At 29.4% G+C, this 14758-nt stretch overlaps 1 protein-coding gene across 6 annotated transcripts in view; it reads left to right on the forward strand.

The window, feature by feature from the left end:
- Positions 1 to 14758, forward strand: part of LOC147067210 (uncharacterized) — a 74462-nt gene that overhangs the window by 19600 nt on the left and 40104 nt on the right. For all 6 annotated transcript variants that reach the window (XR_015071503.1, XR_015071502.1, XR_015071501.1 and 3 more), the window contains exon 3: positions 5605 to 5669. Coding sequence is in view for 3 of the 6 variants with exons in the window: in XM_085954344.1 (XP_085810470.1) it covers positions 5605 to 5669 (65 nt within the window). In the remaining 3 variants the exon portion in view is untranslated. The remainder of the gene's footprint in view (positions 1 to 5604; positions 5670 to 14758) is intronic.

Here is a 14758-nt window from a genome sequence, read left to right on the forward strand (position 1 = left end):
TATATAACCAAAATCTAATATATTTGACATGTCTGAATATATTGATTTGAAAAGCGTATTTTAACCTTTCTGAGCCTTAACTCAAACTTGGGTAATAGTTTTGGTTTTGCGACCCAAGACAATATTAATGAAAATGACACATAGAAATGAAAATTAAATTTATTTTAATAATCCTCTCAATTTGTTACGTATTACATAAAAAATGTTGTTTTGTTGAAAATATTTTGCGACCCACTAAATATGTCAATCGATCTATAGGTTTAAAACCTCTGAATTATAAGAAATGATCATTTCTTGACGAATGGTGGTTCGTAAATGATTTTTAATTCGTGAAAATCTTAGAAAATATTTTTTCTTCCCTAATTAATTTATTTTTCAGACCTCGAAAACCTGTTAGCGATTAAGTAAATCCTACAATGATCCCCATAAACATCTTTATATAACTATAATGCCTACACACAAGTTTCAAACAGCAGTATCGCCAAGCAATTGGATGTATGTTTATTTATATCATAAACGTTTTTACTAATAATGATCCAGCAACCTACCAACATATTTGGCATTCCTTTTCAAATACTTACTATGTTTTGGATAATCCGATAATATATCATTATTATTATTTATAGCTCGTCCACTTAAAGTACACGTAGTATAAGCATTCATTCGTATATTTTTTTATAAATAATATTCTAATTGGATAATTTTAAAATTCATTCATTGAATAATTGGCAATGGGTATAGAAATTTTCCCTCATTAACCTGGTTTGAAAAAATATGAAAATTCCTAATAATATATTCCATTACAAACAATTATTATTAGTATATGTTTAATAAAGTGTTATAGCAAATTAAAATATCACTGTACTACGTCGTATAAACATATTGTAGATTTATTTTTAATTCATCGCCATTAACCTCATTTAATTTAAAAATCAATACAATTATATATGTAGATACTTAGTGCGTAGCTGCCCACTGAATTATTTCTGCGCAATTTAAGTTATTTACAGTGTTGTATTAGACAAATATTTTTTGCATACAATTACCTGTTTGAAGCGAATGGGAAGATATTTTACTTGAACATAAAAGTTTTCCACATGTTATCAAATTAATGCTTGTTGTCTGCGTTATGTCGCATGAAAAATAATAAAAAAACGAAATAATATATTCTTTTAGCGAAGAATGATATACTGATCCTTGGCAAAGGTTACTGAGATCCTGAAATAACTATGATTCTGCATTCTGTATAATACACAATACCTACACGAATATTAATGAAAATATTGAAGTGTTCACTGCTTCCCTTGGTACCCGTACGTGACTATGTAGAATAACATTTTCTTTACCATATTCTAACATTTACTACCTACTCTATTAAGAATACCGTAATAGTGTAGGTAGAAAATGTTAAAATAATAAGCGACGCTGTAAAGATAAACTACCCAAGTCAGAGGAGCTTCTCAAACTTTTTTTGTTTCACCGCACTCTGTGTATAAAACATTTTCACGGCGAACTAAGAAAAAACATTAATTCGTGACATATGTGAGCTTCAGGGGCGATTTTCTTTGACACAGGTGATGCAATCAATTCGTTATACTATTCAAAAGGGGGCCTCGAAACAGTTGAAACTGGTCACACAATCGTTATTAAATTCAAATACAAAATCTAAAAAAATGGGTATTTCTCACAAATTTAGTGCAAATATATTACCCAAATTATAACAAAACTACTCAAACAGATTTGTACTTACATGTACAGTAAAAAGTAAAACATTAATATTAATATGTGCCATCTTTGGTAATAGTTGGATGGAAAAGAGATGCGTTGATATTTGAACTTTTTTTTATCGTGGAGCTTCAAAATCTGTTAGTTTCTAAGTCCACAAACCTGCCACTGGTAAGCTCGTTGTCCATCACACAGTTCTCAAACATTGTAATCATACTAGATACAGCTACCTTCATTTCCCATTCAATGTTTAATTTGAGCGAGGGTGTTCTCCAATAATATTTCATTTGTGTTCTGTCAACTTATAGTATCTGTCGTGGTGGAACATTCCCAACTTATTCAACGATGTAAATTATTCCGCGTACGAAAATATGTTTTTATAGGCTATATAAAAATCGGCAATAAACTTAAAAATTCCTCTCATGCGTTATCTGCCAAAATTATTATACATCTCATATATACTCGTAAGTAACTATCCGTAATCCCAATGGACGCCAATTTTTCTAATTGTGTTTACTTATCCTATCTTATATTATAGTATGCTCTATACGTATGCGTAGTTGCAATTAAAAAAAACATTAATTTGAAGTCGATGAAACAAAACAAATGAAAATAGCGTTACTGTCATTCGCATTATGCACTTAAATATATGGAATTATTAAGGGGGTACATGCTCAGCGTAGGTAAAAATGAAGCTTTTGTTCTATTTTCAAAGCATGATCCTGGACATACCTTAAACGTTGTAGATAATCTATTTATATAATTTTGAAGCCTTATTATCCATTATGTTTGAACATGTACCGTTTAAAAAAAAATTCGGTTAGGTACATGTTCAAACACGCGCGATAACATCATTTTACTCCCTTCTTCAATTATAGTTTGTCAATTTATGGCTACGGCCGTATGTTATAGCTTAACCACTGAGGAATGCCAAAAGAAATGGCTTAAAAATAATAAATAATTATTATAAAGCAATCATTATTCGTAGGATGTTTATCACACTTGAATGGTCAAAGACATAGCTTATAATGAGTGTCTTTATAATTATCTTCAAATGTGTTAATCTTGCCCATTTTTTGAATAATAAAATGCCTAATTCTTGTCAAATTTGGGATCACAGAGATTATCAATATAATTTTTTATCGTAAATATTTCACTATAATAATGTCAATATGAATTATACTGATGGTTTTATAAATGCGTTTAAAAATTAATAAATGTAAAAAATCTTAACACCAGTGCATAGTTATGTACTGAAATATGACTATATTCTAAAACATTAGAGCGAGAGGTTTAAAAGAACACTATTTTATCTAATAAAAATACTTTATGCAGTCATAAAATGTTTGAAATAAATATAAAGGACAATAAGGCTTCAAAATTATATAAATAGATTATCTACAACGTTTAAGGTATGTCCAGGATCATGCTTTGAAAATAGAAAAAAAAGCTCCATTTTGACCCACGCTGAGCACGTCCGCCCTTAACTAAATTATACGTGCATAATATGTTGTATTGGTTCTTTAAAATTAATCATTCTAGAAAATTGGATGAATGCCTTCATTAATCGATTATTAGTTGTTGTGCAAATTATATTTTTACATACGCAAGACATTTACATTTATTTTTTTTATTTCTATTTTACAGTGATACACGGTTCCTAAATTATAGATGCCAGAATAAAGTTTCTAATAATTAACAAGATTTTTTTCTCATACATCCTTGGATGGACTTTCCACCTAGTTAAACATACACCTTTATTTTATACCCTAGAACAGTTGTTTTCAATAAATTAATGGCTTGGCTGGTTTGTAATTAACTGAAACAAATTGATGTTTTCAAGTAATAAAACAAATGTTTTATAATAAATTTTCGGAATAGTTATTATTTAACAATTATTATGTAATAAAAAAACACTTATATTAGGTAACACAAAATGTTTTCACAATTGTATGTATTCACAATGTAAGCAGTTTTATAAATATACGTAAAGTGGAAACAATTATTATTTTTCTTCATCCCAACCAGCTAGTCCCTGATATTATACAAATTGTCTCAGGGCTTCCGCCAAATAAATTAGGATTGGGAATCGCTGTTCTAGAATCATATTATTTAATTTTATTTTTAATTAGTTGTACCTACAGTCAGGTATACAATAATATTGTCAGTAATTATTACCGATGAAAAATAAAAATGGTGATTAATAAAGCTTTTGCAATCATAACACAAATCGTTGAATATCAAAATGCCTCGTAGATAAACGAGGTGAAAAACGCAGATATTATTATTAAAATATTGAGAGAAACACCAGCTGTTCCTTTTTAATTTTTAAAATTCTAATAATCTAAACAAAAAAGCGTGTTTTTGCACCATGGTCGTTATAATGTAATGAAAAATAGATACTTATTTTAATTCATTTTTAATTGAGTTAGTATGAAATCTTTGTGTGTTTATGTAATCGTTGTTATGTTGTCCAGCAATAACGTGTCGGCGTATAATGTCGTGGGTCCCGGGTTAAAATTCCGGGTCTAGCAAATTCACCTTTTTTCGAAATTCTCACGAGTTTCAGCGAATCTCCTAATTCAAAAGTGTTATTTTGAAATCGATGACAAATGAATAAACAATTTAAAATATATCATTGCTGTCATTCGCATTATGCAACAAAAATAGTTATTAATTAAATGATATGTGCATATTTTTCTATTGTGTTGGTTCCTTAATTATAATAATGGAAGATTTTACAATACACCCAGACTATTTGGGTGACATTATTAATTGTGGAAAAGTACTTTTACATACGCCAGATATTTTCCTTGGCAGGCAATCTTTTTCTGAGGCACGTTCTTAAATTTTTGTAGATTTTCGCATAAATTTCTTAATAATTAACAATAATTTACATAGGTACTTTTTCGCACATCGTTTGATGGGCTTTTTACCTAGTTCTGTGTAATATGCAAATGCATAAATTTAAAATGGTTGTGAATTAAAATTTATTTCCAAGAATAGCACACACAGTCCAAAGTTCAAATTTATTTATTTTACATATTATAATGAACATGACATAAAAATAAAGAAAAATAAATTTTAACAATATTTTAATAAAAGACAGTACAATATATGAGTAAAAAGTACATGGTAATACACCGACTGAAGTAATTAATTACACTTCACTTAGATTAAAATAACGTCCACCCAAACTCAACCCATTTAAGTGGAATATATGAATATCTGAAGCGATTTTATTGAGCCCAGTTGTAACGATGTATAGTAACATGAGTGTATTAATTTATCCAGCAATACATAGTTCAAAGTAACAAAGTACTTACCAGAATAGTTAAATTAAAAACAGATAGGTACACACTTTAGTATTCCTTGTTGTACGAGTAATATTATCGTCGAAGTGGTAGCAGACACGTGGATACGGCACATGGAAAAGTGCGCGTATTTTCCGCGTCATATGATCCAAATGTCAAAGTTTCCTTGACGTTTCTTTATTTACGATGTATTATACGATAAACAAAAGAATCGATTTTAAATCGACGTATATACATTATTGATTTCTTTCAGTTGTTTTAAATCAGTTGAGAAATGCGGTTATTATTAAGTCATTTGCCTATATAAAAATGGTTATTTAAAATACACGATAAATTTGTATTAAAATGTTATTCATTTTCGAGTCTATCGGATTAATAAGGTACCTATCGACATATTTCAAATTGAAAAGTTTTTAATGTTCTTATTTAAATTACGAATGAATCATATTTTTATTTGACTTTGTTTAATTTTCAAGGAGGCACGGCATATTCATATGAAAACTATTTATATGACGTTGTCAGTTGATAGTATTATTATGATATTCTAATAAAATTTTATTTTCAGGAGAGGATTAGCAGATAAAGAAGGCAGACTAGCAGATCTCCAAGAAAGAGCAGCTGCTCTACACAGTAAGTAATTTTAATTTATAAACTATTATTAATACATAAATTTTAATTCTAAACAGTTACCTACAATATATTATTATATTACATTGATTGTATAGAGAATTAATAAAAGGTAAACAATAATATTAATAAAAGTGTAAAACAAAATAAGTGGGAAAAGGTGTAAAATTAAACGATATAAATTAATATAATATAATTATAAAATAGCAATTTTAAAACTATTGATATCCTACTAGATTTCTCCAAGTATGTAAAATACCTCTTCCAGTCCCCTGGATTCTTAAGAGTACCTAAAACAGCGACTGCATTATCTCTTTGGATTTCTATGGTTATTCGCTGTCTCAGGCACTCACATATTTACCAGTCAAACGACGACTGATCTCAGTCACCATCTCCAAAGCAGAGGGTCCCCAAATTTTTCGAAACTCAGGAGACAGACAATCGTAATTTTTGGCGTTGTTAAACTCAGCTAAAAGAGTTGCTGAATCCGACGATTGAACTGACTTATTCGGGTGACATACCGCAAGTGTATTCACCACAGTGGTATCCTAAACCACATTCCCCTTCCCTCCATGGAATCATTGTGATACCATCAGGTCACTTGCCAACTTGTCGGCAGACACTAAAAGGCCTGCCTTGACGAATTATTTATACAATATTTATGAAATAATTCTACGAAAACATCCAAAGTAATCTTGCTTGTGTTATTAAATTGTATATATATAAATTATATAACATTTGACCAGTTGGTTTATTAATCGATAGCTTTTCGATTGTTATACCTTTTATTCCCTGTTACATATTACCTATTATTTGTACTAATAATTAATTAAATAAATTGAAATTTGTTGTCTATGATGTCGAAATATTTGCTTTTTAATTATCGTTTGACTATTTAAATGTGATATCTAAACATAAAATACCGTATTTTTGATTGTTTGTCTATCTGTTTGTTCCAATGTAACTCGAAAACTGCCAAACCATTATCGATTCATCTTGCACAACTTATTATAGACTACGTACGTTATTAAATTTGTACCATTTTAATAGAGATTCATCTGAATTCCAAAATTAAGACAAAATAACGCACAAAGCAACGCAAAAAAATCACCCAAGAGTAGTTAAAGTGGTTAGTGGTGCGGTGGGGTGCGAGTAGAGAGTGCGTGCCTACATTCAACCGTTAACGATCGTTTAGTCACACATGATAATAAAATAAAATCAGCAGTAGGTAATGTGTCGGTACTGCCATAATGTATGTTATTATTATCGTTCATAATTATTATTGTTTCCCGTGTGTACATAATATTTTAAAGTACTATTACATATTTCCAAATAGGTACGGTACGTTCTCTAGAAACTATTTAATACAATTTCGTCCTACGCATTACTTGAAAACTCACTGTGTTGAAATTTACTACCTTTTGGACATCATCATAAATTCGCTAGACACTACCTACACGTTGGCGCCTAATTGATAATAATTGAAATATTTTTTTCCCCTTTTTATTTCTGTTACGTTTTTTTTACAAAGTTTTCCCTCCTTTTTCTTGGCAACCAGATCGTTAATTATCCGCCGACCTTCGCCGAGGGATGTCTGAAAATATCTCAACTGATTTATTATCTGGTTGATTTTGGGAGAATGTTATGCAAACCTTATGACGTTGTATGCATTTATAGCACACATTTGACACAGTTATATAATTCAAGATATTTTAAATATTTTTTTGTACTCTCAATGTACTACTTACTGTAAACTACATAGAATCTGTCAAATGGGTCAAGTGTAGTTTCATCTAACAAATTAACCATTAAAATTTAATACCTACTGTGTTATGTGATATTTTGTAAATATATTTAAGAATCACTTTGCAATTGGTCATAATTTAATATTGACCACGACTGATTTCGTCCGCTTAGAGACATTGTCAACTGATACAAAATACACATATTTCTACAAACAAGACAAATAATAATTGTCATAAATTATACAAAAAAAATAATGTTTATTATTAAAATATTATAAAGGGTCTTTCAATAAGGACGCTCGATGTTATTAAAACAAGTTGTGTGTGAGATATCCACTGAATATTTTTATGACATTAAGTATGGAATATAACGTCGTCCAAATGTCCGCCGCGGCTTTGCTTGGTGGCATGTAGGGAATCCAATCCCGAGCCAAAATTCTGATCCCGGGATTTCGGGATTACAATTTGTCAATCCCGGGATTGGCATTTTTTTCCATTGTTAATATAAAATTTTTATATTTACACATAACATTGATAAAATCGGTCAAAAATAAATCTAGTATAATTTATAATATTTAAGACATTTATTGTTAATATTGTATATCTACGTTCAATCTTGGAAATACATAAGCTTAATGGAGTAAATAATATTATATATATATATATAAATATATAAATAATACTGTGAATTCAATACGAGATTGCTGTTTCTGATAGTAATGACTTAACGAATGGATTAGCGAGATTTAAAATAGTAAAGCAAATAATCATAGCGTACCTACTTATGGCCTTTCCGCTTCATAAATCTAATTAGTCAGCCAAATATGAAATTGCCATAAAACGTATGAGATCATGGTGGAATTACGTTGTTAAAAGTGCGAAGCATTGTTTTTTCCAATCTTTCTCATTTTTAATAATTTATGTGAAAAAATAAAATGAATCGGCAACTTACTCATGGGTATAAATCAAACTTCATTCAAACTGAGCTTATTTCTAATGTAGCTATTTTTTATTAAAAGTATTTTTTCTGTTATATATTTTCGCTTTTATTTTATGTTCCATAAAAATTGATAAAAAATCAATCCCGAAATCCCGGGATTATGTTTATCAATCCCGGGATTCATAGGTATCGAAAATAGCTCGGGATCCCGGGATTCGGGATCCTGGGATTGGAATCCCTAGTGGCATGTATTCGGGAGGTCAAATTTTCCATGACTTTGACGCATAAATCTGGCTGACTTTGCTGTATGGCGTTCGTTATGTTGACTTTGAGGGCATCAATTGTTTGCGGTTTATTCGCATAGACATGCGATTTAATATGAATTCATCACGTATGTGGGTATGTTTGTCATGTCATTTGTTATGTCATTCCACTAATAATTGACAGTTGACACTAGGTATTAAAGTTATAACCATATTTTTATGATTTATATTTTATCGATTTTTATTTAATATAACGTAGTAGGTTAGGTTGTTGTCTATTTGATAAATTATGCATTGGTTGCTAGTGCTACACCAGTCCTACGCCAGTAAACATAAATTTTAATGCATTGTTTTGTACACGTCTTAATGTTTGTTTGGTATTATTAATTACACACAATATAATAGTAGGTACATATGTGTAAAAGGGTATAAATCATCTATTCATTTTGGCAAGTGTCCCTCTTGAATATTTCAGATTGCCACTAATTAATGAATACTAAGTGAATCATTACTAATATATTTATAATATTTATTAAATTGATATGCACGAGCCACCTGCTCAGTTATCTCTAAATTAAATCTTTAAAGTTAACGTCGTATTTGCATTTTTAAAGATTATGTTAGTACAGTAGATATCCAGTAAATTTTGTGGCAAGATACTTATTTTTCAGATATATTTTTGTATGCAATGACAAATTTTGGCGTAAGTAGATATTTTCTGATTTTTTAACCTTTCTATTTTGTTTTAAATATCACGCTCTTTTTAATACTTTTATACTTACTTAACAACCATTGTAATCCGCTCACACTTTATTCACATTATATAAAAATCACAATAATATGTGTAGGTACCTATACCTTAGGATTATTTTGTACCTTTTATCTTATAAATAGCTGGATTTTAAATATATGGACGCGAGTCACCTCTTTAACGGTATTAACGGTTAATTTATTATTGGTGGACATTGTATTAATTAAAATAAAACACAATATTATGTAGTACTTATTACACATAATTTAATAATCACCGGGGCCAATTTTGTCCGTTTCAGTGGAACGTTTTAAACTAATTGAACCGGGACATTGTCATCAGTTGAAAATGTCCCACTAAAGCGGACAAAACCAGTCCTGATGATTATTAAACTGTGTTGTATCTTAAATAATAAGTTTATATTTGTTTAAATATCCAATATATCGGTTAATTAAATATAGTTACAATTTTTTCAGTGAAAGATAAAAACGAAATTATCTTGCTTTCGTCCGCCGTACGTTTATTCAGCGACGAATATAATATGTGCGTAATTTGTTACGTTGTGTTGAATTGCGTTCTTGCCTAGACTGAAAAACAAATAGGTTGACATTACGTTACCAACTACCTGGAGTAAATAATAGGTATAAATCATTTTAAAAAACATATATTTTAAATTTACTTTCTTTGTCAGAGTGCGCCATCTGATGGAACGTTGTTAATTATTATTCCATACGATTTTAATAACAATTTAGTTATACATTTGAAGTTTACACTCATTCAGTAAGATACGCAACAAAATATTTGCGTAAAGGTGCAGAAATGGTCGATTTGCTATAAACATAATATTATTTTTATTTCTATCAACAATCTATGTGTTTTTCAATTGGATAATAGATTAAAACTATAAATAAATTGTTTGTAATTGACGTATATTATCAAAGTATACATACTTAATAAAATACATCGCATTAATAAAAATATAGTATAAAAACATATAATATTATTTAAAAACAAATTATATCCAACAAACGCTCAGAGCTGGCAGTTTTTTTGATACATTGTAAGCTTAACATTGAATTTAAAATATTTATTTCTAATTTTTTTTTATTGTTTTAGATAGGTACAATTTATAACATTTTTAGAGATAATTTTAATTGCATTTATCGTAGTTCTGTCGGTACATATTACTCACTTACAAACGATTTTAAAAATCTGTTATAAATTATAATATAAAGGAGTGCAAGCTCAAAAAGACTGCAACCTTTACGATAATATATTTTGGTAAAATTTTGTATAGCTTACTGAATATAATACAAAATCTAGTTTTAAATTTATAATGAAATTCTTAATTAGCTTAGAATAATTTTATTATTCATAAAACCAACCCCATCTTCCAAGCTAAATTCAGATTGAAGATAATATCCATATTATACTAAGAAGAATGGTTATATTATAAAATACTGATATAAACAGTATTAAAATGTTTGGTCATTTCGTCGCAACATCGTTATTTTTAAAAATTTTAAAACAAAAAAATCGACGGATCTTGACACCATCTAAGAAGTAGGCAACCTATTGTTAATACCTTGACTCAAAATCTCAAGGGATAATTAATTGAATTGATGATTACGTTTACGTGGTAGAACTCTATAATGCATTATCTCTATTATGCAGAACATTATAATGGTTTTTAAACAATTCTAATTTTGTTAATTCTACTTTAATTGTCTCATTTACGTTGACAGTTGTTTCGCGATCTACGTTATCAAGTTATAATTGACCATTCCGAAGATGGATTTAGAACCCACAAAAGATTATCGCCAGTATTGTGACAATTTGAGATAACAACACCTCGGACGGATATTTTTTTTATAAATTTCGATGTAATTAGTACTACACACAAATTAAGCTGGTCGGCTTCAGATGGATGCAGGTTCGAGTCACGCGCGGAGCATTTTTTTTAATAGGTGTGTTTCTAGGTGGTCTAAATTGTGTAAATGTTAACATTATTGAGATCGTAGAGACTTGCACCGAAGAAACTGACATTATTGAAAGGAAATGGATTTTCATATTTAGAAATGACACAGCGCTTGCTGTAAACAAGCTTGGCTTGTTGAACGATCTTCGTGCGTCAGAAGCGGCCCCAACTGTCTATATTGAAGCTCTTTTCATTGAAAACCCCACAAAGACACGTGAATATATTATACGTAAATAGATCGGGGTGGGCACAAGGATACAAAAATCCTCCCATCAAATTTCCCAACTGTTGCTAATTATTTTCATCGATTTCCAATCAGGGGCAGATTTAGACATTCGAGGGTCCTACTCGCACTACCGATTAGGGGTCGCCATAGAAAAATACATAAGTATATATTTTAAACAAAATTTAACCATCAAAAATGAATTAGTGAAAACCTGCATTTGTACTAAATGCAATCAATATCTCATTAAATTTGAAGGCTCTATTTTCCCCCCACATTAATTATTAATTTAACAGGTAAAATGACATGAAATAACTCCAATACCAATTTAATTGATTATATACGAACACCACAAATAATATGTCATAGATAAAGGCTTTCTATAAACATAGAGACGTGTTGATTGTTTCCACAATTTTGATCCTTTTTAAAAATTATTCTGAAGTCTTTGAAAGTCTCTGAAATAGTAACATTGCATACAATTTTACGTTTTATTACTCTTTGTAGTCTTGGTCGGTGAAAAGATGACAAAATTTCAAAGTGGTCACGATCCTCGATCATGAGGGAACGAGCACGAATAAAAGCACTTTGCAATTTGAATAATTTTTAAGATTATCTATACATTTTGTCAATAATCCAAAATTTTTTTCAGAAATGATATTAATTTTTATTTAAATGACAATGTTTATTCTATAATAACAGAATTTTCTAAATTTTCATACTTTCTACCGAGCTCACTATTTTTGATTAATATTTTTTTTTAATTTGGGCCCCCTTGTCAGCGAGTAGCCTTACTCCTGCGCGTACCCAGAGCGTCGGTAAATCCACCCCCGTCTCTTGTAATAAAATGAAAATATTAGCTCCTGCTATACAATAAAATTACATTATAACTCGTGGCGAGCCACATTGTAGATAGAATATATTGTTCTAATATAAGAATATATAAGAATATATTCTAAATAGAAGTCTTTGAAATAATATTATCACATGCATAACATGACGTATATTATATAATAACTGCAAAAGAGTAATTAGTTTAGAACATAATATTTCTGTCAGTTTCCACCCATCATAACACGCGTGTGGTAGAAATTTCAGTCAAGTCATTAGGAGGAATTTGCAGAAAATATTATTGTCGTGAGATGTGGCATAGTTCTGCAATAAAAAATATTTTCAATCTGTTCAATTCGAAGCGAGCATATTCTTATAAAAAATCCAGATATTATAATATATCATATTCAAAATCGTGTAATTATTATGTCGTTTAATACTTTCTATAAATACTTAATATGCAATTTCTGCACTGTAAACTGTAAGCATCTGTCAAACTATTAGGTGTAGGTAAGATTATTCCATATTTTTTTTCTTTCACGAACCGATTAAAATAAATGATAGATACCTTTATTTGCGTCTCAGCTTATTTTTCAAAATTAGAACTTGTGTTTACGTGTATGTTTTCTCTCACCTTACCCCTTTTAATACGGCTTCTCCTTGTTTCTTGTCCTACACATTAACATATGTTTTCTATCATGCGTTACAGACAGGCAGATAGATAAATCAAGACAAATAGGTACAATATGTATATACCTATATATATATTATATATATGGTAATATTATTATATTGTTACCAATCTAAAAATCCCGGATCGTATTTGACAACTAATTCCGCAATTAGAGGATTGAAAATTTTATCCGGTATTGAAATTTCTAATTTATATCCTATTTTTTGTACATATTTAAATATTATAAATAATACGTTAATTATGACAGCAATGTTGACGTAATATAAATGGTATAAATATAGTGCCATTTCAGAATTACTTATATTATTTATCCTAAAATAACCTAGTTCAAAAAACTGATATTATTAAAATTATTAATTCACTCATAATTTATTTGTAAATCACATTTATTCAAGAATTAGACAGGTTCATATAATATTCCAGATAAAATCGACATTCAATTGGATTTTAGTTTTATTTTAGTTCGAATTTAATAAACACTGTAAAATCCACCGCTGCGCAACATTCATATAGGTACATAGGAACTACATAGTTATAAAGTTTAGTGGCACCTCGCATCCAAAATTCAATAAATACGGCCCTATTTTAATTTCAATGCTATTTTGGCAATACTAATCACTATCCATGCACCGCAATTGATAAAACTGTTATAATCGTTTGGGAAATATGCATACACATAGGTATGAGATAAATACTTAAGCTTCTTAAAGCTTCTTTTTTTTTATTGCTACCTGTGGCATTTCCAGAAACAGATTAAATTATTTTCGTTAGATCCGAAATAATATTTCATGCCAAAAATACCATTCCCGAAATGATTTGTTAAAATATTTAAAGCTACAAACACTTGGCGAAGGCTATTTTTGAATTTACCAAAGCGATTTGTATACAAAAATATTTTTTCATGTCATTTAGTTGAATGTTTCTTTATATAAAGAATTCAACGTACCTACCCACTTAAAATAAACACATGCAATGAACTTTCACAAAAAGTCATTTAAAAGGAAATATAGTATTTATAAAAATCCCACTTAAGGAAAAAATGTTCGAGATCACGTAGACCTTGCGTCGTTGTTTCATATATTTACACAGATCTAGTGTAGTGTCTTCCAAACTTTTTTTACTTGACGGCACACTGGGGAAGCCGAATTTAATTCGTGGCACACCAAATAAAAATCCCCTCAAAAATTAAATAGACCTTATTAATATGAATCAAAAAAAAATCAAAAAAAAATCAAAAATCTTAGTATAAGTGACAATTTTGAATAATATTATTTTATCAATATATTACAGGTAGGTAATATAAGTTAACGTAAGAAAGGTGCACTTTATTTTGCGACTTCAAAAAGCGACACTAAACTAGATAAATATTCACCATCTGTGATCGTTTTTTTGATTTCATTTCTCTAATTAGACAAACTTAATTCTCAAAGATACGATGTACCAAACGGCACCAGAGATTTGATGGCTGTAGTAGTTAATCGAGGATATTGATTTCAATCCCGAAATCAATAATGCTGACAACTCTAACTCAGAAAATGAGGCTTTGTGCACAGGATCGTTTCCCAAGTTTAATAATTTTTCTTCTACTGTTAATGCCAATGTGTGTACTACAATATCTTGTGAAAGGTTATCGTTATAAAATCGCAGTGGCTACATCACAATTCACA

The sequence above is a fragment of the Rhyacophila brunnea genome, unplaced genomic scaffold (genome assembly GCF_057557595.1).
Source record: "Rhyacophila brunnea isolate RB1 unplaced genomic scaffold, BYU_Rbru_1.0 scaffold_4, whole genome shotgun sequence".
NCBI lineage: Eukaryota > Metazoa > Arthropoda > Insecta > Trichoptera > Rhyacophilidae > Rhyacophila > Rhyacophila brunnea.